The sequence below is a fragment of the Carassius auratus genome, chromosome 11 (assembly GCF_003368295.1).
Source record: "Carassius auratus strain Wakin chromosome 11, ASM336829v1, whole genome shotgun sequence".
NCBI lineage: Eukaryota > Metazoa > Chordata > Actinopteri > Cypriniformes > Cyprinidae > Carassius > Carassius auratus.
Genome location: NC_039253.1, coordinates 16,410,425 through 16,436,525, shown reverse-complemented (window position 1 = coordinate 16,436,525; position 26,101 = coordinate 16,410,425). Strand labels below are relative to the sequence as shown.

General features: G+C 38.5%; 2 protein-coding genes across 6 annotated transcripts in view; one reads left to right on the top strand and one right to left on the bottom strand.

Moving 5' to 3' along the window:
- Window positions 1-23,360, bottom strand: part of LOC113111213 (plasma membrane calcium-transporting ATPase 2-like) — a 78,951-nt gene extending 55,591 nt beyond the window's left edge. For 2 of the 4 annotated variants that reach the window (XM_026275780.1, XM_026275778.1), the window contains exon 1: window positions 22,686-23,360. The gene's annotated coding sequence lies outside the window, so the exon portion shown is untranslated. The remainder of the gene's footprint in view (window positions 1-22,685) is intronic. The other 2 variants (XM_026275775.1, XM_026275777.1) reach the window with 1 other exon arrangement.
- LOC113111214 (putative nuclease HARBI1) lies at window positions 3,604-7,045 on the top strand. 2 transcript variants are annotated; one of them, XM_026275782.1, is made up of 3 exons: window positions 3,605-5,377; window positions 5,459-5,823; window positions 5,964-7,045. In XM_026275782.1, exons 1-2 carry the CDS (start codon window positions 4,702-4,704, stop codon window positions 5,818-5,820), a joined length of 1,038 nt encoding a protein of 345 aa, XP_026131567.1. In that variant the 5' UTR covers window positions 3,605-4,701; the 3' UTR covers window positions 5,821-5,823; window positions 5,964-7,045. The 2 variants fall into 2 exon arrangements, with proteins under 2 accessions (XP_026131566.1, XP_026131567.1); XM_026275781.1 differs by having other exon boundaries at window positions 3,604-5,377; window positions 5,459-7,040.
- Window positions 23,361-26,101: the final 2,741 nt, after the last annotated feature.

The following is a 26,101-nucleotide window of genomic DNA, read 5'->3' as shown; positions in this document are numbered from 1 at the left end:
ACGACTAGTGTTACATGAGCGGGCCAAAATGTCTGTTTTTTAAACAAGTATGTGCATGGCATGGCAAGGATTAAATTGGTGTGAGAACATGCAGTCAGATTTGGCCTTCTAGATTTGCATTGCACATGGCTTTGTGGTCTGCTACATATTTTTTCTAGCAAAACTGGGGGGAGGGGGGGTATTTACAGCAGTCAGAAGAGAAAAAGCAGCCAGTCAGAGAAGCCATCACAGCTGTGTTTATTAGTTTTTCATAATTGCAAAGGAAATACAAGACAAATACAGTGACAAATTTATGACATTCACTGTGGAAATGCGACACAGCAGTCAGATATCAATATCTGATATTCAGTATAACAGCTCTTTTATTTGCTATGTTGCTTGGATATTAGATTAGGCACCCTGCACTAGATATCAGTTTGGGTTGGTTATCGGAAAACAGTCCACCACTAATTATTCAAGAAGATTACTTCATAAATACAGAAGCATCAATGGCCTTTAATCTCCACAACTGTGTCTAACAAATTAGTTTCAGTAAAGATGCTGCAACACTTGGTAAAGAGGATTAGCACTTCGTACAAATAACACATTCCTCAAGATCTGAATCATTCCCAACTGCGGTCACAGCAGATGTTACATCTGAAATAAAACCGCTGGGACTGTGCTGACTAGAGAATATAGGTGCTGTCTTTTTGAGCCTTGCATTTTTTTTCACTGGAAAATATTATAATTAGTGTAACTGGCAGTGACATTCATGCACTTCTTAAACAAGACCAGCTTGTTTTGGCATCTCTGTCACAGGATTCTCTCATAGTCGCCTGGAATGCCACTCAACAAGTCTTGAATTGTATAGGAATTTATACAAGTACAAGTGCGTGAGAGTGTTTGTTGTAAGAGTTCAGCTCTGCAGACCCTAACCAAAGACTGAAATGAATCTTAATTCCAGGCATTCCAGTCCTGTCTTGCAGATCAGACACCAACGAATGCAAAGACAAGCAGACATATGTGACCCTGGACCACAAAACCAGTCATATGGGTACATTTTTCAAAACTGAGATTCATACATCATCTGAAAGATGAATAAATAATATGTTCATTGATGTTGGTTTGTTAGGATCCGACAATATTTGGCTGAGATACAACTTTTTGAATCTCTGGAATCTGAGGGTGCAAAAATATATACACAACAAAACTAGAAAATAAAATTGAAAATCGCCTTAAAAAGTTGTCCAAATTAAGTTCTTAGCAATGCATTTTACTAATCAAAAAATACGTTTTTATTTACAGTAGGAAAATTTCTATACTAATGACTAACACCTAATGATTTTGGGCATAATAGAAAAATCAATAATTCTTTTGGCTATTGCTACAAAAACCGTATACCCCAGCGACTTAAGACTGGTTTTGTGGTCCAGTGTCACATATGCCATTCCAAACTCTCTGTTAAATAATTCAAAGCACAAAATGCACATTCCTGCAGTTCCGTTGAGAGAATTTGTTAAATTTCTAGCTAACAATCTGATGAGGAAAACTTTCCACAAATCAGCACGTTCTCTCTTCCTCCTTCCTTCCCTCTTCCCTCCATTTCATTCCTCCTCTCTGCAGTCTGGCTTTTGTACCGTAGCCACTCCTATAAGACTGTGTGGGCCCAGCCTTTATTTAAAAATGATTCCATTCAGTCAGCCGGCAAGAGAGAAGGCGTGTTCAGATAGAAGCAAGAAGGTGGGAAAATACTACCTACAGACCAAGGGAGAAAAATGCGAGACAGGAAAAGGAAAAATTCCAAATGACTTTAGGGAAATTTCATTACACTGGAAAAGAAACAAAATCCTGCTCTCATGTAGGCAGTGAATTGGTTGAGTGATATTTCTTGTCCAAAGCCATATTTGTCATCCACCTCCATGCTAATTGGGACATACACCCAGCCATAAAAAAATAAATAAAAAATTGAACCTACAGCCATGCAGTGCGGCCATCCCAGTCGCTTTTATTGAATTAACATCTTGTCACTCCTGTGACCTTTACATCAAGAGTGTGCCTTCTTGATTCGTACTTGTTACAGAAAATTGACTGCCAGACAAAGTGGATGAACTTCAGATTCATTAAACAAAAAACAAATCAACACACATGCTGACATTCACATTGAGCAAGGGCTGAGCGGCAGTTGAGCTTTTAAATAAAATGCCACAACGAATGTTGCATAACCCGCTCAGCACCCATGATATCCCTTAACTGAACACACACACACACACACACACACACACAAGCAACAAGCCTCGGCAACAAGCAGAGATAAAAGGCGTCTAGTGCAAATGTTTAGTATATGATGAAATAGGAACTGAAACTGTTTACTGGGCATAGTGATGCCTTCAGGAGCTATAGGATCTCAAACACCAACTGACGGATGCATTACTGAACTTCAGGAAGTGTTTGGATATGAGTTAAAGGCCAATCTCTTCGAAACGCCCGGGTAATAGTACTAACAGATGACTTGAATGTTTCGCCAAAAAGGATAAACTAACATGACCTAGTTCTCAGTGTGGCACTTTTCCTAACAGCTTGACATTCCACCACCTCACCTGAGTGACGACTATGATAGCTTTGAAGTGAAGTGCTTTGAAATGCAACATCAGATGTGAGGTTTCAGGGTTTTTTTTTTTAATTGGCACGTTGTGTTAATGAGCAGCAGTGTTCACAGTGTTGTTTGTGCTCTTATTATGTGGTCACTGATACAACAGGACTTCAACACAAGGTCAGGAAATCAGAGCACAGTCGATATGCAGTGCGAGTTTGCACATGCTGATTCATGGGGTTCTGAAAGGCGTGAGGCAAAGAATCCACCAAAAAAAAAAAAAAAAAATGAATTCAGGAACTAGCAGGTGAACGAGCCTCAAAAAAAAGTTAAAAATACACATGACCAAACAAGCATGTCTACATTAGTGGATGTCAACCAGGGGGCCACGATCCTCTAGGACAAGGGGTCTAAGCAAAATGACAAACAAAATGAGAAATCACTAAAATAAGCTAAAACAGATCTGATTTTTCAGATCTGGAAAAATCACTTACATTAACACAATTTGTACCCGATGTGTTGTTTTGAGATTGTGAGTAAACTTTTTTTTCTTTTTTTTTTAATGGATCCCTTCTATCATAATTAAGAGGGATCTATTATACAAGAAATGCATCAACTAGGCTGTGTGTAGCGGTTGACAGCACACCCTGGTTTTAATTTTGACCTGCACAGCATTCCAACCACTTCATTTAGCCTGTCCATCTGGAGAAGAGAGAGAGAGAGACTTACAAATGTCTAACATGTGAACTGACCATTTAACATATTCTAACCATAATATCAAAGCCAGCGTGTGACACTTCTGGTCTCTTAACAGGACTACTACCTGTCTGATCTAAGAAAAAAAGATTGACAGGAATACAATCTCAGGCATTGTTACTCTGCTAAACATGCAGAACAGTCTACTAGGTATTTGGAAAACAACTATGAAAAGCACCCATAATAGCGTGAATACATTTAATTCAAAACTCATGGTTGTGAGAACAACTGCATTTGCTGTAACCGTTCAACTGGCCACTGCCGGAGAACATAATCTGGCTCCTAACCAAAGGTAATCTGTGGGGCCCCTGATATAAATGGTTTTCCAAATGTATCTGCCCCAACGCAAGTGATTATTATTAAGCAAAAATACATTATAAAAAAATTTAATCATTATAAAAAGAAAACACAAAAATAAGACCAGGAATTACAGACATTTTCTGCTAATTGACATATCGGTAAGCCACCCTTAAAACAATTAAACCAATTTAATATGAAGAGAGAGTGAAATGTAGACCTTTTGTTTGTGTTTTTGCCCTACACTGTAAAAGACACAAGAACAGTCCGCTATTTAGGTTTGTATGGACTCACTCACTTTAACGTTAGCTAGTTTTAGCCAGAGATACCTTGCTAAAGCACAATGACATTAACGTTCTGCTTGAGCAGATGAAAATTGTAACTTAATGAGAGTATGACAAGCAGAAAAAGCTAGGTGGGCGTGGCTTCGGCAATCAGCTCCAGGAGTGACGTGTTGTGATGCACTGCCAAGATGGCGATGGGTGGCTCTGCCTATTTTAGGCTTCAAAAATGCACTTTGTAAATCTACGGGTGACGTCGCGGACACTACATCCATGTTTTTATATAGTTCCCACACATTGATTTATTTGTGGTGGGCCGCCACAATATCTAAACGGACAGCCACAAACAGATTTTCCAAAAGTCTTTGACTTCATTGAATAAACATGAGCACTGTACGTTTCAAAATCAAAAACTGGTCCAGGGGTCTCATGTATCAACCTTGCGTACGCACAAAAACTTTGCGTACGCCAGCTTTCACGCTCACGGTCGGATGTACTAACAGTGAAATTAACGCAAGAATGTGCGTTCCTCCAAGCCAATTTCATGTCTGGCGTACGTTCATTTCTCATTGTTTTTGTCCGTTGGCGACTCTTACAGGCAATAAAGTGAAGTTGCAAACATTACACAACAAATTGTTCTACAAGTCTCGCACCACCACCTGTGGGAAGCATTGCAATTAATTTGCAATTTATAAAATAATTGACATATATTGTCACACGAGCCTTTTTATAATTATATAAATTATGCAATTAAATAAGAACATATAAAAGCATAACGGTTGAAACAACCCTTAGTCTATGGCAATGGCAGCGTTGGCCTTATTAGAGGACATTGCTAATGGCAGAATCAGAAGAGAACGAGTTTTTAGGGACCACAATGATTTTCTGGCCCAGGATGATGACTGGCTTATCAGCCGTTTCAGATTTCCAAGGGCTGTCCTCTTGGAGCTCTGTGCTGAGTTGGGTCCGAATCTAGAGAGAGAGACAATGAGGAGCCACGCAATACCCGTTCCCTTGCAGGTGCTGACAACACTTGGTTTCCTGGCAACTGGTTCTTTCCAAAGGGAACTGGCAGACCGCTCAGGAATAAGCCAGTCGTCTTTGAGCCGGGCAATGCCAGTGGTATGGGACGGGATCATCCGCATGTCTGCCAGGTATATCAGGTTCCCATATGATGCATTTGACCAGCCAAACATTAAAATGCAATTTGCAGCGATAGCCGGTTTTCCTAATGTTATCGGAGCGATCGACTGCACACACATTGCTATAAAGGCGCCATCTGAAGAAGAATTTGCATATGTGAATCGGAAACATTTCCATTCAATAAATGTGCAGATAATATGTGATGCACAAATGCGCCTAACAAATATTGTGGCAAGGTGGCCTGGGTCAACCCATGATTCATACATCCTTACAAACAGCATGGTTGGGATGAGGCTCCAAGCTGGCAGGGTGCGTGATGGGTGGCTTCTTGGTAAGTGCCTTTAAAGTTATGATCCTATCTAATTGAAATTTTTTTTTTTTTTTTGCATATAATTATTAATTAACCCTTCAGGAGACCGCGGTTATCCACTAAAGACGTGGCTTTTAACCCCCCTCACCAACCCACAAACTGACCGAGAGCGCAGATACAATAATGCCCATTCTCGCACTCGTTCAGTTGTAGAGCGGGTGATTGGGCAGCTGAAATGTCGGTGGCGCTGCCTTGACAGGACTGGGGGGATGTTGTTATACCGCCCTGACAAGGTGTGCCGCATTGTGCTGGCCTGTGGTGTGCTGCACAATGTCGCGCATAGGCATGGCATACCACTTGGTGAGGTGGCAGCACCGCCAGATGACCCCGACCCAGGACCAATTTATGTGCAGCCCAACCAACAAGCCGTTCATGCCCGCCAACATGTGATTGCGACAATATAAATGGTAATCAGAGACAAAAGTTCACTTTTTGACCAATTCCTTTAATGAGTGGCTTATGTCTGTGAGTGCGTCAGTGATATTTTTCAGGTGACTGTTAATTTCCCCGATGGCCATAATGATTTGCTGTTGTGACTCCAAAACAGCATGTGTCAAGACGCGACCAGACGGACGGGCGTCAGCACTGGGGAGAGCACTGGAAACGCTGGGCACAGTGGGCGCTGGCTGCTCAGGAGGGGCGGACTCCGAGTGCCCCTCCTGGGAAGTGGATGTTTCGGCTGTTGCGCCATATGGGTCTAAATAAAAAGGCAAATGTTAACTGTAATTTAAGTACGTTCCATTTTTAAGGGGCACACACATTTGCAATAAATGAAATGGATCCGTAAAATCTCTGGTGTATACTTTTGGTTCGCTACACTGAATGCATTTGACAATGAAATATAGGTATGCTATATGTACCAAAGTAAAAACAAACGAGAAATTGGTTACCTTCGTCGCAATCCTGTAAATCGGAGTCTCCCACAGCAGAAGATACTACTCCAGAGAGTAAAGTGTCACCCATAATTGAGGCAACTCTCTGCTCAAAGGGTGTAAGTTCATCGACCCCTTTACCACTGCCTGTTCTGCCAACACTTTGTCGGTGCGCAGCACTTCTCCGTTTAACGTCCACCTTTATATCAGACCATTTCTTTTTAAGCTCATTTACAGTGCGACTTTCAGATCCCACTGCATTGACGGCTTCAGCCAAACTCTCCCACTCATATTTTTTCCTTTTGTTATTAATTCCAGAGGACAACGTTCCAAATAAAATATGTTTTCTAGTCTCTACCTCCGATAGTAGCACCTCCAATTCACTTTCAGTAAAGTTTCGTTTCTTGCCGCTTGCCTTAGCCATTTTCTTACTGCTATCTTTTGCCAAAGTGGACTCATTACCATATTTAAATTGATTTAATTAGGGGAGGAGACTGGGTGGGGCGTTGTGCTCGTGCATGTGCGCTCAATTTTACGTTAATTGGGATGTACAAAGAGAATATGCGTGGAATCCTTCGTACGCAGAGATTCATACATCTGTTTTTTTTTGTGCGTACGCACATTTACAGCTTTGTCCGTACGCAATGTTTTAGTATGAATTCAACGCAAGTCTTTGTACATGAGGCCCCAGGTGTTTTTATATCACTGTATTTTAGAAGTGTTCCTGTGGCTCAAGTGGTAGAGCTTTTCGTTAGCAGCGCAAGGTTGTGGGTTCGATTCCCAGGGAACACATGTTAGGTAAAAACTGTAAGCCTAAATGCACGGTAAGTCACTTTGGATGAAAGCGTCTGCTAAACGCATACATTTATTTTATATTATTTATTTAAATTTAAGAAGAAGGAAACAGACTATATTTAGAAAATGTTCGATTTAATTTTCATTTCATTTTGTATGTAATGCTTGATAAGACAGCGTTTGTCAGCTCAGTTCTGCTTTGCGGCTATTACTGGAGAAACCTCTATCTCTCCCGCTCTTAAAGTGCCCCCTGCTGGCAGAGCACAAATAGAGTGTAAGGCTGTGTAGTCTATGGTCATCACAAACACTGCTGAACACAAATCCCAGACTCATTGTAAGTCACTTAATGTAGTTCAATAATGTTTTTTAATGAAGGCACTGATGCAACATTATACAAGTTCCACTAATGGACAAAACTGCTTCATAAGGGAGTCGGCTCTAGTGGTTCTCTGCAAGTACAGCAGCATTTTAGCTGCTGATTGCTCATACAGAATGACCAAAACTGTCTTAAGGCAACAATAATGCAGAAACCATTCATAATCGTGCAAAAAATGCTATCATGGAAAAAAGATTGTCCATGATGCTTCATTGGATTTTTCAAGAACTAAGATATTCCATTTGTGAAATCTCAGCAGTTTCCTTTCTCTTTAATGGCGATCAAGAAACATTGCCTGCTTGGCTCTGACATGTGACATGCAAGCCTGAAAGCTATGTTTTTCATTCCTCCATCTATTTGCCTTTCCTAACTCTTCCGCTAGCTTAACATGCCCTCTCTCAACGCAGAGCAAGTTCGCGACCACTACAGCTTGTGAAAATTATACCACCAGCAAAAACATGTCTAAACACATTGCAACATTGCCTAGGATTTGTCTGTGCAATCAATGTGGCTCAGTTCACGTCAACAGTCCTGCCAATAACTGGAATGTCATGTGTTCTTGTCTAAAACTATCCCCCCTCCCCCACATCTCTGCTCTCGCTCAACCCTCCCTGCCTTCCAGTTTTTCTCTGCTGAGCTTCTCCGAATTCAGCGTGTCTGTTTGGGCCCAAGATGGATGGATGGAGTCTTGACAATGTCTACAGATGTCACATTCAATGCTTGTAAGGCCCATTTTGCTCTGGAGGCAAAAACTATTCGAACATACAGCAATCTCTGTATGGTTATCTTCACTGACTAGGCAGCTCCTGCTGAGGCTCCCTTTTATGCTACAAATTATTAGACAGCAACAGAGGCTTTTTAAACCAAATGTCAGCGGCTGAGAGACTCACAGACAGACACATACCCTTGTGACTTCTCTGTCTTTTGTTCCATTCAGCAGGCCTATCTATACAGAAATGCTTGAGTCTTGCTCTCAATGGACAACACCCAAAATGCAAACCCAACACCACACACACACACACACACACACACACACACACACTCGTACAACTACAAAAAAAGCCTGCCACTCTATAAGAAGTGTAAAACATTGACAGCTTTGGATCAAAACACGATCATTTCCTCTTAGGATCATCTCTAATGTGGATAGTACCTACAAACGGTCAAGAATGAAAATTGTGTGTTAGAGCACTGACAATACAACCCCACTGTATAACATCAACACAAAAGCAGCAGCATATATGACTTCAGTAACTTATTAGATTCTTACATTTTCGGAAGAAGATGTGAGTGGTATTTGATCCGTTTTCTCCAATCACTTAGAAAAATAGCACATATCACTGAGCACATATCTCCTGAACAAACCACAAGATTCAGAAAGATGTTGCCGTTTATTTTCCAAAAATTGTGGTTAATTATTTTTAACAGCAGGGTCAACAGTCTGACTGGAAAGTTAACAGACTAAAGATTTTTCACTTCTATTTTTTTCCAACTTATGAATTTATTTATGGAGCCACTCCAGTCTTCAGTGTCTTAACTCTGAGTAATGTCTGCCTTACTAAAAATCACTGCTATTCTTGAATGTACAGTGTAATATCGATGTAGAGATGTAACAGTATGAACATTTCTTATCACGATTATATTGACCGAAATTATCACAGTTATAATTTTTTTTTATTTTTAAGATGCGCATTAAATATCGAATGTGATTTATCTTGCAGCCCTTCTCTGTGTGTTGTGCGCATGAGACTGTTACTTACAACTATGCTTCATGCTGGATAGCATTTATTTATCCAGAAGGAGCTGTTAAAATCAGGGTAATCGAATATGTTTTTTTAATGATAATTGACATATGAAATGGTTATACTAACTGTGGGGAATTTTATCATGATTTGTCGTCAAACCAGTAATCATTCCATCCCTATATGAAATGTAATTTATTTTTATGTTTATAATAGCATGCACATTCTAAATAGTACTGCCTGACTTTAATTGAACGGGATGGCTTAATGTGATGGCTTAGCAACTGAAAAGTTTCACAATAGCTGTCAAAGAAAGTCTGGTCTGTTTTGATATGGTAAGGGCCCTCCACTTTGTCATGAGGATATGCACTCTAGTGGCGCCTGAGAGGGAGGAGGTCAACAGTTGACACATCTGATCTCTGTTGTCTCTCTCGCTCCGTCATGACTTGGGATTGAGCCGCAGGGAGCTTCCAAAAGACCTTAAGCTTGTTCAGTTGAAGGCCAGCTGCAGCCCATGAGCTCCCATCCATCTCAGGGTTTGTGTTTGACATCTATAGGGAAACTGGCTGATAGGAGCCTTGACCACAGAGACATACCCAATGTCAGCCAATGACCCTGTAGGAAATTCAATTTGAAGCAGTGCATCTTCTGGCAGACATTCTGTTCCACTGCATAAGATCAAACTCAGAGCTACAAGAAAAGTGTATCATTTGCACTAAAATGAATTGGAAAGGGTTTCACAAATTTAGTAAAGAGGTTATAAATGCTTAGATGTCTGAAATAAACCATCTGGTTGAGAACAAGGCGCCTTTTCCCCGCAGAGATGCTCCCCTTGCAAAAATGCATGTCACAAGATGCTAGCATATGCACATGTCTGACCACTTAGCAACTTCTGCACAAACACAGAACATTTGGGAACAATAATGGGGCTTTTTTTTTTTTAAATGGGGTAATGGAATTTCTTGTAAAGCTTCTTTTTTTCAGTGGTGATGAGGAATGAAAAAACAGAAATTCTTGTCCACTGCTAGGCGTATCTTACCACATTCTCCTATGCTGCTTGTCACACACAAAACCACTTTAACAGAAGGCCTTAAGAAACAGTGGAAAAAGTTGGGAAGGAGCACGCAATCTACAAAGGCTCCTTCTTCCACTCCTCTCTGAGTCTTGGGACTCAGATGGTCCTTACTACAGCCTGTCTTGAATACTGAGAGTTCTTGTGTGAAAAGCCAGCGTGTGGGTTTCGGAAAATTGTGCATATTTGACCTATTTTACCCTCCCTGTGCGGTCCACAAACTCCACATTCACTACCAAACCATGAATATATTGGGTGTGTCACACTGAATGGAACAACATCACGACAGTTTCCACCCATGACAGAGCTAAGATGAACGCAAAACTTCCCGAAAACCACAAGAGGAAAGTGGCTAATCATATGATGTAAGAAAAAATGTGGAAAAGAAAAAAAAACATTCCATTCATCACCATTCCATTCATTTGGAAAAAAAAAACAGTTACTGTGGAGATTACCTGTCATCGATCTGTCAAACAATGAAGTTTCAAAGTAAAATTTCTTCTGTAAACACTGAAAAGAACAATGTGTGTACACCACACCCTCATCCACTAATCAAACAAGCTATTCCTCTGAAACATGATGTGGAAATTTACGTCACAGCCAGGCGGTGAGAAGGCATGACACAGTATTTTGCATCCATCATAAGAAACAGCATGAGATCAAAAAAACAAAACAGACTCCCATAATTCTGGTTTTGATGACAGAGGCAGATATCAAAGTTTTACACACCTGAGGCTGCTTTGTTAACGAGAGGCTAGGTGAGGACAGGCTTCTACTGCCATAAACAAGCTGCACTGGTCAGCAGACGGCCTTTAGTTCGCACAGATCCCAACACTGTAACCCTGCAAAAGCGATCGGGGAGGGCCTCGATAGGAGGCAACATGCCCAAGAGTTTCCCACTTGGCACAACGCCCAGCAGCAACTAAATTAGAACTGTGCCTTTGCCAGGCACCTCTAAGGCACAAGCAACTAAAGCATGGCAAAGAACACCACCACCAACAACAAAAATAATAAGAGTAAAACTCTGTAAACAACATTTTGTTTTCTTGACAATAAGCAAAGATTTATAAAAAGCATATATGAAGCAAGGATAAGCATGTTTTTCTTATATTCACGACCACCCAGTCAGATGGGGTCTTATCATAATTTTTGATCAACATCTTTTTAACCTGCAATCTGTTAGGTTACAATACAATTATCTTATGCTTTATTGCTTCCGTTAGTTACTATACACCATTCTTTGGCTTCAGACAAATATCAAATAAGTGAATCATTTGAATAATGCACTATTATTTCCTTCCGAGACACTTCAGATGCACACTGTTCACCATGATGGGTTTTAATTGCTTGCAATATTATTGGAATCATTTTGAAAAGGAAGTGCAACATGTCCAGGGCAAGTCTCTCATATAGGCTACATAAAATTATAAGAGCATGTGCTGTAAAATAATGTTGAGGAATCTTTTTGTCGAATTGTGTTTAAGTGCATTGTTAAGGGAAGAGTGTATCCATAATTCTGGGCCGAAACTGAAAATTCTGGACGCACTTGGCCGAAAACCAAAACTGTTTTGTAATGATTATTTAATATTTTATCAAATAATACAAAAGACATTTATAAGACTTCTTAAATTTAACTAAATTTTAATGACACTGGGTAAAAACAAAACAAACAAAAAACCATACTTTTTACTGCAAGTAATACTAAAATTGGAAATATTTTATATTAACATTAGTAATTATTAATCTTAGTTGATGTGAATTTTAAAGTTTTCTAATTTATTATTTAAATCAACAGTTTGTGTTAAACTTGTTAACAGTTAATGCACTCTAAATTAACATTAACTAAAAGGAAAGATTAATAGTGTAATAAATGTTTAGTTCCTGTTAGGTAACGCTAATTAATGGAACCTTATTGTAAAGTGTTACCTAAATACAATAAGGTTCCATTATATATACATACATATACATATATATATATATATATATATATATTTTTTTTTTTTTTTTTACGTATTATCAAAGTAATGTTTACTAATCCTACAAAGCTATTATTAGAGCATGTGAGCAGAGCGCCACAAGAGAGTAGCCTCATTTTAACAACGTTGCCATGTTACGGCACATTAGCGCTATTGCAGACAGGAACAAATATACAACAAAGGAATATCTTGTCAGCACGTTATTTGACGGACTTTGCTTTTTTCCAGCAAGTTTTTAATAATTTAACACGTAACTTGGTTTGATTTCCCCTGTATATTTGCATAATTCTGTACATTATATAATGTTTATGTTGTATAAATATCTGAATATTCTCACATAATATACATTTATTCCAGTTAAATAAGCTTCTAACAAAGCACTTCAGTTTACCAATGTACATTCAGCTCTCTGGTTCAGTGCACGCAGCACAAACAGCAATGCACAACATCAATAACTATAATTGGGAATGTTATATACATAACATTATAAATAGAACACTACCATAATAAAAGGTTGTGAATTAATTTGGTTTATTTGCCTTGTTTCAGTGCATATGGGAAGAGCCAAGAGTGCATTTGCAACAGGATTTACACATTCAGACTAGCACATAACTAAGTTCAAGTTCACTTGTGCATTTGCATATTATTGTGCATATAAAGTGGGGCTCGAAAGTTTGGGCACCCCTTGCAGAATCTGTGAAAATGCGAGTAATTTTAAAAAAATAAGAGAGATCATACTAAATGCATGTTATATTTTATTTAGTACTGTCCCGAGTAAGATATTGTACATAAAATATTAACATTTAGTCCACAAGACAAAAGAAATTGCTGAAATTATTAAAATAACCCCACTCAAAAGTTTGGGAACCCTTGGTTCTTAATACTGTGTGCTGTTACCTGATGATCGTCGACTGTCTTTCTGTTTTGTGATGGTTGTGCATGAGTCCCTTGTTTGTTCTGAACACTTAAACTGAGAACTGTTCTTCAGAAAAATCTTTAAGGTCCTGCAGATTCTTCAGTTTTCCAGCATCTTTGCATATTTTAACCCTTTCCGGCAGTGAGTTTATGATTTTGAGATGCATCTTATCACACTGAGGACATTTGAGGGACTCAAACACAACTATTTAAAAAGATTCAAACATTCACTGATGCTCCAGAAGGAAACAAGATGCATGAAGAGCTGGGGGGTGAAAACTTTTGAACACGATGAAGATGGCCAAATTTGTCTTATTTTGTTGAAATATAATTTTTTTTAAATTTAGTTCTGCCCTTCGTAAGCAACAGAAGATACTTGTATGTTTCCCGGTACACAAATTAAGTACAAATTACCTTGATCTTCAAATTCCAAAAGTTTTCACCTCTTAATGCATCTTGTTTCCTTCTGGAGCATCAGTGAATGTTTGAATCTTTTTAAATAGTTTGAGTCCCTCAAATGTCCTCAGTGTGATAAGATGCATCTCAAAATCATAAAGTCACTGCTGGAAAGGGTTAAAATATGCAAAGATGCTGGAAAACTGAAGAATCTACAGGACCTTAAAGATTTTTCTGAAGAACAGTTCTCAGTTTAACTGTTCAGAACAAACAAGGGACTCATGCACAATCATCACAAAACAGGAAGACAGTCAAGGATCATCAGGTGACCACACAGAGTATTAAGAACCAAGGGATCCCAAACTTTTGAGTGGGGTTATTTTAATAATTTCAGCAATGTTTTTGTCTTGTGTACTAAATGTTAATATCTTTTATGTACAATATCTTACTCAGGACAGTACTAAATAAAAAATAACATGCATTTAGTATGATCTCTCTTATTTTTTGAAAATTATTTATTTTCACAGATTCTGCAAGGGGTGCCCAAACTTTCGAGCCCCACTGTATATGTTGTAATATTACATTTACGATGATTAAATATGGTTTAAATAAAATAATTTTAGTATTGTCTGTGCAGAGGCTTTTCAGTTTAGTTTACATGTATTATGACGCTTTACCAAAAAGTAATGCATTTTATCTCATTTAATTATTTTATCTTTTTATCAATTTTTTTTGGTAAAGAAAGTTAGTAATAGTAGTTAGTAATCTGCTGTACTGTTTGATTTTAATGTTTGGTATGTTTGGGACATGGCTTTTCATGGAACTGTTTTATAATAAGCCTCTCTAAAATTATTTGGATTTAGATTTATCAAACAACATATTGATTACTAACTTTCAAATATAAAAGAATTACTGTATCGGCCAAAATTTTAATATCATTGCATCCCTAATGAATACCCCCTATAACATAACTCATCACCAAGCTTTCATATTTCCCTTATGTTAACGTACAAGTCAAAGGTTATCTGTGAAGCATCAGTGGTCGCATGCTGTAGTCAACCTGAAGGACTGTTTATTCCAAAGACCCTCAATCGATTTGGTAATTGTGTTCCCTTACCCTTGACTTTTGAAACATTTAAAAGGCCAGAAACAGATTCCTCACCAAGACTGAATGGCTGATGAGGTAGTTAAATCTTGAGGAATGGTGTTTGTGACAGTAGATAAGCCCATGCTTATCATTTCACCATTTTCTGTTTGTTAGCAGCTTTGACTACAACACAGCCCAGCACATAAAGTAATTCTCTCTCAATACAAGTGGAATTAAATATGAGGCAATAAAACTGAAGAACAAGTCATGACAGTTCTCACATTAATTTTGATGGGCCTCCAATTACAGACAGTATAAGTACACAAAGTGCCTTTGGCTTCTTCAGTTGCCCTTGAAGAGTATTACCTCTGAGGCTCTTGCACATTGTGGCTGTTAGTACAGATGGCCATATCACTAACTTGCCTACCACTGACTAATACCCCAATTCAATTAGGACATTCTCTTCCTTAAATATAGCACAAGTGGGAACATGATGCATTTCAAAATGACATGCTGAATGCGATCTCTGTAAGCTGCCTGGTTGGGAATATTCTCTACAAGACTTTGTCACTGTTGTCAAGGTTTTCTTTATTTTTGTATTACATTTTTTCCCATTCGATCTTCCACTAAGGCTCAAGTTATTGACCATGCCACCCACCATGGCCAACAGTACAAGGCCAGAAGAGGAGGTTGAACGTGGGACCTGTTGATTGACTCTAACAGTTGCATGGGGAGACATCAGTGATCGTTATGTAACTGCCATTGCTGCGTGGGCTGCAGGAGCAGCGCTATCATTCTGATAAAGAATTGAGCTCATTGAGTTTCTCTCTGTGAATTATAAGATACAGCACCAATATAACAGAATATTATAAAAATGTGCATTTGATCTAAGTATGTAATGCCTTCGAAGGAGTGTAAATTAGGTTGTGGGCAGTTGTGGCCTAATGGATAGAGAGACAGACTTGTAGCCCGAAGGTCATGGGTTCGAGTCCAGCAGAAATTGTCGGTGTGGGGAGTGAATAACCAGCGCTTTCAACACCATGACTGAGGTGAGACCCTTGAGCAAGGCTCCCCAGGTGCAGCAGCATTGTCTGCCCACTCCTCCAGGTGTGTGTTCAAGGTCTGTGTTCACACTACAGTGTGTGTGCACTTGGATGGGTTAAATACAGAGCACAAATTCTGAGTATGGGTCACAACACTTGGCCACACGTCACTTCACTTTCACTAAAAGCCTGACGATCCCACACAGTATAACAGCAAGCATTTTACATCAGGATGTAGCATACAGGCCAATATATGAACAATCAAATTCAAGGAGCAGAAATAACTTCTGAATAAATGCAATGGACACGGTTTGTTTTTCCGGTGCAGGAACAGAGTTTCACAAGTTTGTTTGTTGACGAACGTTATATAAAACAAGGCTCCGTTAGATGCTGTATTTGCACATCGTTTGATACTGAAAGATGAAGTGGTCCCAGCTATAAAAGATCCCAGTCATGATTCAGAACTGTAGATTGAAACGGCATCAAATGTCTTTTGTTGGCAATCGGAGCTCAAGTGCTCTTAATCTTTAGCTCCACCCATGGCAGAGAGTATTTCTGGAGAATCGTAAAGCTGTATCTTTCTTTTATAAATGTGATTAAACTAAAGACTTTTTGTAGATACGAAAGGATGCAGTACTACTCCATAGGTCCCCAAGATTAACATGAGATTGGGTGAAACTGTGTGTTAAATGCGCTTTAAACTTTAAACTTTATTTATCATGATAATAAAATTATATGAAACTTTTATTGTTATAATTTTGGGGGGAATGTTGCCTAGCACTAATTATCAATGATGAAAACAGTTTTGCTGCTGAATTTTTTTGTGGAAATAGTGATACATTCTGGATTTTTGATGAACGGAATTTTTATTTTTATTTTTTTGTAAAAATACATTCAATTGATCAAAGTGACAGTAAAGACATTTCCATTACCGCCATGTCTGATAAATTGAATATATCCTTTCTGAATAAAATTAAGTTAATTGAAAAAATGACCAATATCAAACGTTAACATGCAATGTGTGTGTCTACACTTTCTTATTGGGGAGATTGAAGAGATTTTGCAAAACCTTTAAGGTGAGGCTGCATCCACTTTGCTATGTAATGCAGCACCTACCCAAGCAGCCAATTTGTTGCACTGTGATTACATGCAGAGCAGAAGCAGAGCCTGGAAACTCATCCTCTATGGAAACCCACATAGGTACACGGTAATGGTATCTGTCATGTACACAAACACACACTTAAGGACACACACTCTCTTCGCTTACTAGCTAATGTTGATGCAACTGCAAACACAGTTAAAGACTGTTGAATCACCAGCAATCATGCATCATCGTACACACAAACACACCCCTAGTATTGCATTTAACATCACACAGAAGTGGGAGGGTGAAAGATAAATAGAAACAGAAAAGAAGACAGACAGCAAGAGAATAATGCAGTTAGTGAATGAAGGCAAGAGAAAAAAAATGAGATAAAAAGTAAGAGAGGACATCTTTAGACTACAACTAGTTTGACAGTGGCTGATTTGGCAGGGGGGACGAAATCATCCTCCACTAGCTACCAGTGATAACAACACAAATGTTGATGCTCGCTGTGATTGGAACATACAAATAAAAAAGCATGTTTGTTTTTCCAGACAAACAAGTATGAGCATCTGTTAAAGGGAGGTCCTTCTCTTTATCTCAGTCAGCAGAGATCTTTCTACTGCCACTGCATGCCAGGCAACCTCACATCCACATGCATACATGCTCCACTAAACCCAACTGCTAATGCAAAATTATTTATGCATTTATTTGCGCAATCACTATTTCATCCAAGCTGAGCCAAAGTGAATCACGGCATCGCTGCAAGGCTCGTTGGTCGCACTGTTCTGCCATCAAACCCGAGCATGCACGCCACACTGTTTGACAGGAGAGGAAAACAACACGCAGATGCTAAGAATCACCTGACCTCTGTAATCATTACACTGCCACACTTAACCCTGGTACAAATGTTCTCCTATTTAGCAGTGCTAATGTCCTAAATACAAGCCAACTACAGGGAAAACAAAGCAGATCTTTGTAACATACTGCTGCTGGCAGGGACTGAAAAGCAGCATGCATGAAACCACTTTTTTGACACAAGATGATGTTAATTTGTAATAGAAGGGCAATAGAGTATCTCCACTAATTGTACAGAAATTGGAAATGGAAAAAAACATGGTTCGTTATTCCTCTGCCAAAGATAGATTACTGCATATATTACTGCATCTCATTGGCTGCCTGTTTTACATAAAAGTTAATGCGTCAATCTCACAAAATCTTTGAAGAAAATGTATCGGTCATATTTCAACTGATAATCAAAAAGAAAGAAAATGTCTGGACAAAACTTTCTTCAGAATCTTTTATTCGAATTTAATCATTCAAAGCTCAACACGTCAAATATCACAAGCAAATCACCAAAAGAAGTGCACTGTTGCATAATTCAAGCTAAGTGTCATTTCATTTTGCCAATTACACATGAGATTTATTATTTGAAAAACAATTGCTATTAAATATCTTTATCAAAAGCCCTATAAATTATATTTTCTAGGGCATTGTGATATTAAAGTTGCCATGAAATTAAACAGAATGGACCATTCTTATTTTTTATTGAATATTACTGCACTGTTTATTATGAATTATTTATCCATGCACTTCATTATTTATTCACATGACCTCATAAACTTTGAAGATAACAAGTGTCCTTCTCTCACAACCAATTCTTGTCCACTTTGATATTGTGTGCACTAGCGCAAAGGTGAGACAATTTCTCCCCTCCAGCAATTGGTAAACAATGATCGAACAATCCAATCAACTCCCAATGGACTAAATCGAGCCCTGCTATAAAGATTTTTAGCATTTAAAAAGCCGTTTTACTTAGATCTACAGCACAAAATGGAAGACGATCACTGGATCACAACATCCAACTTTAAAGCACCCCATGCTATTCTCAATACCATATTGCAAAAATTTACGCTGATTTACAAAAATAAATAAAAATCTAGTAATGAGAACTCAAAATAATCTGAATTACAAAACGTTTAAACATGCAATGCTAATTAGAGTCTGAGGGGCAGGAGTAATCATTTGTAATTATACAATGTCAAATTAGGCTTGATTTCCTTTTAGACAAATTGCAAAATACAACTCATTCCTTCAGCTTCTTCCATGAAATATTACCAGAGCATGTTTTGAAATTTCACCATTATGCGACAGCATGCAGAAGCTTCGACTCCTACTAACGAAGGCCTAATTTTCCATTTTAGCCCAATTCAACAGGTACATCCCCCTCACTGTTTCATGCTAAACAATCCCCCACAGCTCATTAAGTGCCTCTAGTCGTGTTTTCTGCACAACAGTCTGAGCTAGTAGATACAGCTTTCCCATTTATTTAGTCACAACTGGGAGACCAGAGTCACTGTATAGGCTGATGTTACCACCAGCGCCCATGATCACGTCTGAGGAGGGAGGCTGAACAGTACAATTCTCCCCTAATTAGAGGGAACAGATGCTCTGCAGGGTAAACACAGCTTGATATGCACAACAATAAATTGCATCAGTCGACTAGTGTAACCACTAGAGAAGAAAACTTCTCGATAGCTCCAAACACCCCCACCCTACAGGTTATGTAAAGTTTAAAGCATGCACAAGCAAGCACACCCACATACATGAATGCATACACAAGTGTTATTGTTCAGTAGTGATATCTGTTTACTGATGTCTTCAAGAAGGTTCTTCGCAATTACTAATAAACTCCCCTGAAACATGAGCGTTATTTGTGCAAACACACACTATGCTCCACATTTAAACACGCAGAGTGTAGGCTCCTTTTTGCAGATCTATCACATAACACTGTGATCTCTGCGAGTTTCAATCACTCTCATTTGGTTAACAACAGTCCTTTAGCCTTGGGATGGATTCTCTTGGATTACAGTGGATCTGCAGGGACAAGCTTAAATGTGATCACAGCATATTTCATAATGACTGACCTTTCTCTTCCGATTATTTTGTGGGCATACTAAACATCTCGCATAAATTTCCAGAAAAAAAAAAAATCATAATCACACCAACAGAAGATTAGCTTGTGAACATCCAATGTGACATTCCAGTTTCCACACTTTGGAACTTTATACATTTGACATTGTAAACAAACTAACTGCTATGATTTGTGTCAAAGGACTATCAGCAATCCAAAACATCTAGATAACATTGGAAACACTTTGAAAAGGAAAATACAGTGAACTGCAACGTGCAGGGCAAGTCTGTAATTTTATAATGTAATGTGACGTGACATACAGCCAAGTATGGTGACCCATACTCAGAGTTCGTGCTCTGCATTTAACCCATACAAAGTGCACACACACAGCAGTGAACACGCACACACACACACACCCGGAGCAGTGGGCAGCCATTCATGCTACGGTGCCCAGGGAGCAGTTAGGGGTTTAGTGCCTTTCACAAGTCGTGGTATTGCCGGCCCGGATACTCTCTAACAACTAGGCCACGACTTCCCCAAATGCATGGACGCTTTTCCTCATGGCCTGCAGCGAACAGTGTAGTCGGCAGGATAAGATCATTAGCTACTGTAAAATAATGTAACAGAATCTTTGTTCACCCGTGTTTTAGCACGTTGTTAAGAGAAGAGCGCATCCACAATGGATCGACACAATTAGCTTAAGTTTGCTTGTGCATTCACAGTCTTTTGTGCAAATGTACGTTGTAATATTGTTTATGCATATAAATCAGATTTTTCTCATATAGAATGCGTTAGGTTAAGCTATGAGGATTAATAAAGTGCTTCAGTTTGCTGGTGATCATCTTTAGCTCATCGCATGCAGCTCAAACAGCAGCCTACAACATTAATAACCATGATTGAGATTGTTACATATATATTATAACATTATGAGAACACTATTATAATAAAACAATATGAATTATTTCGGTTTGGTTTCCGTGTTTCATCGCGTTGTTACGTGAAGAGCCAAGAGCGCAACAGAAGTTACACATTCTGATAAGCACGTAACTTAGTTCGAATTCAAGTGTGCATTTGGTCTTTTTGTACGTATATAAGTTGTAATACTATATTTATGTTGTATAAATATCTGAATATATGACGTGTTTCCCTGTGCTGAATAAGCTGAAAAATATATATATTTTTTTTTTTTTTACACGTTAAGTAATGTTGTCCAGTAACTTGTTTCCATTATTTAAGAATTATTTTATTTATTTGTAAGGCTGCTTCATCTTTGATTTATCTTGAAGTGTTTAATGCCATTTAATGGTGAGAATTTTTTGGTATTCAGGCTCTCAAAAATTATGTAAAAATGTGGATTTAGATTTATCGGCCAACATATCGGTTTATCGGCTTTCATAGTTGAGGAATTATCAGTTACCTGCACAATTTTCGGTCCCACTTTATATTAGGTGGCCTTAACTACTATGTACTTACATAAAAAAATAAGTACAATGTACTTATTGTGTTCATATTGTATTGTAAAGCACTATTGCTGCTATTGAGGTGGGATAGGGGTAAGGTTAGGGAGAGGGTTGGAGGTATGGGTAAGTTTAAGGGTGGGTTAAGGTGTAAAGTATGGGTCAACAGTGTAATTATAAATGTAATTACAGAAATTAAATACAGATGTAATTACATGTAAAAAAAATTTAAATATAAGTATGATGTAAAAACATGCATGTACACAATAAGTACATTGTACTAAATTATTAATTAAAATGTAAGTACATAGTAGTTAAGGCCACTTAATATAAAGTGGGTCCAAATTTTCTAATCGGTGCATCCCTATCCCTAAATCTTCAAATGGCCTATTTACACAAAATATTCAACATCAGCTTCGACCTTGAATAGTTAATCCAAAGATCAAATATTTTCTTGCTATCAATTTTCTTATGCAAAACACAAATAAAATCTTTATCAGAATGGCAGCCTCACATTCATTGTATAGAAAAACATACAATGGAAGTCAGTACTGACGTTCTGCTAACCCTTCATTTAGAGGTGAATTACTTATTTAATACTAAAACCTGATCTTATAAGGGGGGCTTATACGGTTTTTGACATTTTCAAGCTTATTTCTTCACGCTTCTAGACGTTGTCACGACTACATTCGCCGCTTTATCACCCCCTTTAGGCTGCTGAGGCTAACAAACACAAGACACCTGAAGGTGACGGAGAGTTCCAACCGTTGATATCGCACATTAATCTTCATTTAACATTCATACTTTAGCATAATACAAACCAGTAAGCTTATGTGCATCGTGTTTCTCTCTTTCTGACACAACTGGGCACGTTTTGCTCTCCACACAGGACAGAGATTCGAAACAAATTGCAGGGTTTCCCCTTCGACGCAATAGCGCGAGGACACACCCGGAAAGGCGCGAGAAGCGCGGTGGACGTTACCCAAGGGGATGACGTCAGAGGGATCGACTGATTACCTGTTTATCAATCAGCAAGAGAGCTTCTTTACTCTTCACATTAAACGTACCAGTTTATTTCTGTCCATTAAAAGACCCTATTAAGCAGTAGTGCAAAACGTGTACATCTCAACGTATATTTGCGCTGACAGGAATGTAGGCACAAAAACACGCCAATACATGCAAAAATAACGAAATATAAAACGACAAGTGTAGAGTTTATGTGGCGTTTAATTAGCGTTTTTTTTTTTTTTTTTTTTTTTTTTGATATTCCAGTTATAATACGGCACTGGAATACCAAAAAAAGCGGCTTTCATAGTCAACTAACAGTTAGTGTAATGTCTGTAACCGATTAAATCACTCACTGAAAAGCTGTGCAGAAATGATTACGTTACTTGCAACAGGCAAAAACTAGTCTCGTGAGAAAACACGGAGTGGCTCTGGGCAACGTTTACAAGAGGGATCATGCACGCGCACACATGTGGACAGGAAAATCAAAGTGAAGGAAATGAATAGAATAAAACAGGAAAAATAAAAAACCTACCTTGGGGCTGAAGGGTTGTCAGAAAGAGTGAAAGCCGAACATGGGACGTTTCTCCTCATTCAGTGCATCGAGAAACAATCCCTGCTCCTCAAAAACAAGCCTTCTCCTCAAAACACCAAATGAAGAAAGACGAAAAGAGTCTCTAAGTAAACGCTTGCACGGATAGGCAATGTCTTTCTTCGCTTGCAAACCGTGGTTGTTCACTCTGCATCTGGAAACTAAGTTTAGAATTGGTGCCAGTCAACCAGCAGGATGGAATTAGACACTTTTCCTACTTGTAAATGTGACCTCCGCGTTTAGGCTAAAACATGTATAAACTTCGTATATCACGCCTCTCAGAAGTAAGAAGCCCTTCTGCTCGAGCGCAATCCAACAGCCTATTCTCGTCCAGAGAAAAGAGGAAATAATCACAAGAGGGATTGAGGTATGTTCCGCTTTGGTTACGGAACACAAACGCAACAGATCCAAGTTTTGTTTGGTTTTCAGTCTTGTTTTCTACGCGTTAACTGCTCTATTTTTTTAATCCCCGTTTCACCGCTGGGAAAAGTGCGGATAAACGCAACCTTTCACCGCGCAACGAAAAAGACAGTTTAAATCACTGGTTGTCGTGGCTGGAAATCGAAAGAGGGAAGATAGAGAGAGTCAGTCTGAGGGTTGGAAGAGCTGTGGCGAAGAGGGAGGGACTTGTGTGGGATCAGTCATTTAAGGTGGATCATAAGGAAAATTGAAGCAAATGAATGGTCAGATCCTGGAATTCACAACACCTCGAGTTGCTAGACAGGGTAAATTGTCAAGCGAGATATGTAACTGTGGACGCAGTGGTGCGACTCTGTTTGGAGCGGGGATATTTTTACACGATTTAAATATTTACATATGGTTGGAAAAGACCCCGATTTTAGTCATAAAGCTAGTGGTTGTAGCTAAATAGAGCTGTTTAACTAGTAGTCTGTGAAATCAAAAGAGATTTAGTATTTCTGGTGAGGACTTTTTTTAGCCTATTTATTTTTATAGGCAACTATAATTTGATATGATGTTTTGAATATGATTTTTACAGCAGTTTTGAGTTTATTAATAAAACAGTTGTGTGCTTGACCCTACTAAATAACACTGTTCTACATAAATTACCAGTTCAAATTTAAAGCTGTAGACCTAATTATTGAAAATAAAATAAATTATATATATATATATATATATAAACATATAGTTGCTAACAAGTCTTATATAGCATATACTGTTTAGCAACACAGCGCTTCAAAATTCACATCACTCCAGTCCAGTAGATGGTGTAAATGCATCTTAAGTTTGTGTCAATGTCAATTAACTGTAAATGCAAAAGAAGAATGACAAAAATGTAATTTTGGATTTTTTTTTGTTATGTAAAATCAGAAATACCTATGTTTGGCAGATGCTCAAACTACATATTTCAAAATGAGAATGGGAGGTAGGCTATTTTAAACCTTTATTACATTTCACATCTCTTTTGTGACTAATGTAAGGGCGTGATAACTGAGAAATGTAACATGATACTAGAGAACAGTAGTCAAATTGGCCTACATACAGTAGGTGAACAAACAGCATTTTTATTCTATGCAAACATGCAATCTTGTCATTGTTTTGAAATTCCTGGCTTCCTCACTGAACCAGTAACCCACAAGTGGCCCATTCCTGTTTAATATTACATACAGTATATTTCTCTCATTATTGCATACTCTTAATATGGTGAATTTCATGGCTATATAGTTTGTCTGGGTTGTGGGTACTAGTCTTGGGCCAGCAATACCAAGACTTAGGTGCCCTTGAGCAAGGCACTGGACCCCTTACTGCTCCCTGGGCGCTGCAGCATAAATGGCTGCCCACTGCTCCGGGTGTGTGTTCATGGTTTGTGTGTTCACTGCTGTGTGTGTGTGTGTGTGTGTGTGTGTGTGCACTTTTGATGGGTTAAATGAAGAGCATGTATTCTGAGTATGGGTCACCATACTTGGCTGTATTTCATGTCACTTTCACTTACATAGATGTTTTTATTCCTTGGACAGTTCTGTTCTATGAATTGAAGCAGCTGGACCTGAATGTCACATAGATTGAATATGAAATTCAGATCTATGTCACATGTAGGGTAGAGCACATGGTGTAGGGCACAATGCAAACAAAATAATTAAAAAGAGTAAATCTTCACACTAATATCATTATTCCAAAATTATATTCATTAGATTGCCCACGGTTGATGATACTGCAACATCAGACAGTCATGCAACACTGTGCAAAGTCATCATTTATTCCTGTCGTAATCCTCTTCACCTTGCATCTTGATGCACCATTTAAAAGTAAACAGGCCAAATAAAGAGTTGCAAAACTAATACCAGTGTTCCTTCAATGGCATATTGTAAATCATCATCTGTTTCTTTTTGATTTTCTACACTTCACGTCGAAAAGGCTATTTTAAATACCAGTATTTATGCATACAGCGTTTCAACAAATTTGAAAGACTACATGAAGAAAGTGTAGACTCACAAAACACAAATGTTCCCCTGGGAAGCAGATACTTGACATGTATGAAGCTTAGGGAGACACTCCAAAGGACAGTGTGTGCCTTATTTTTCCCCTGTAACTCATGGATCTGACTTCACAATGGCATATTTATATTTGATACAAGTGGTGTTGTGGCAGCAATAGATGGCAGAAGGTTGGAAAATGCAGCTGGCAGCCAAGAATAAACCGTTGATTGTCCTCCTACCAAACACACATGGGATAGAATGATGTATGAATGCCACAGTATAGCCACATTGTCAAAGAGTTTCTTTAAAGTGACGAGTGCAATGTTTTCTTATGATATATGGAGCGTCACTGCTAATGGACTAAAAGATGATTTATCCAACCCTTATGGTTCATCTCAGCTGTGCCACAGAAATAGTCTTGTCTCTTTTAGGTCTTATGAACAAGCTCTGCAAGGTCAATTAAATAAACAATTAAGACAAACAGTTTTCGCCCTGTTATAGTAATGATATTCATCTCTAATGGAGTCTTTCAAACAGAGCTCTCAAATAAACAGCATGCTTTTGCTTGCGCTATTAAAGCACCCTAATGACTCTAAGATGCACCAAAGGACAAACGTGTTGATGAGAGCAATTCAAAAACATCTTTGTAGATTTCCATGTAACCCAAATATGAAAATATAAAAGTATTGAGTGTGTTTTTGTTATGAGCTGCGAAAGCTGTGGGAATCCCAGAATGGCAAAAAAGTCCAAGGGCAGAGTAAGCAGGCAGCACATCTAGAGACAAGGAGAAATGTTTAGAAGAGCTAGAAGAAATAGTCTGGGTTGCTCTTCAAATTTTAATGTTGCAGAGTGAAGGCAAACGGTAAATGAGATGTCTCCTTGCAGACTGAGAGATAATGCCTGAAGCCTTAACGGGTTTTCTCA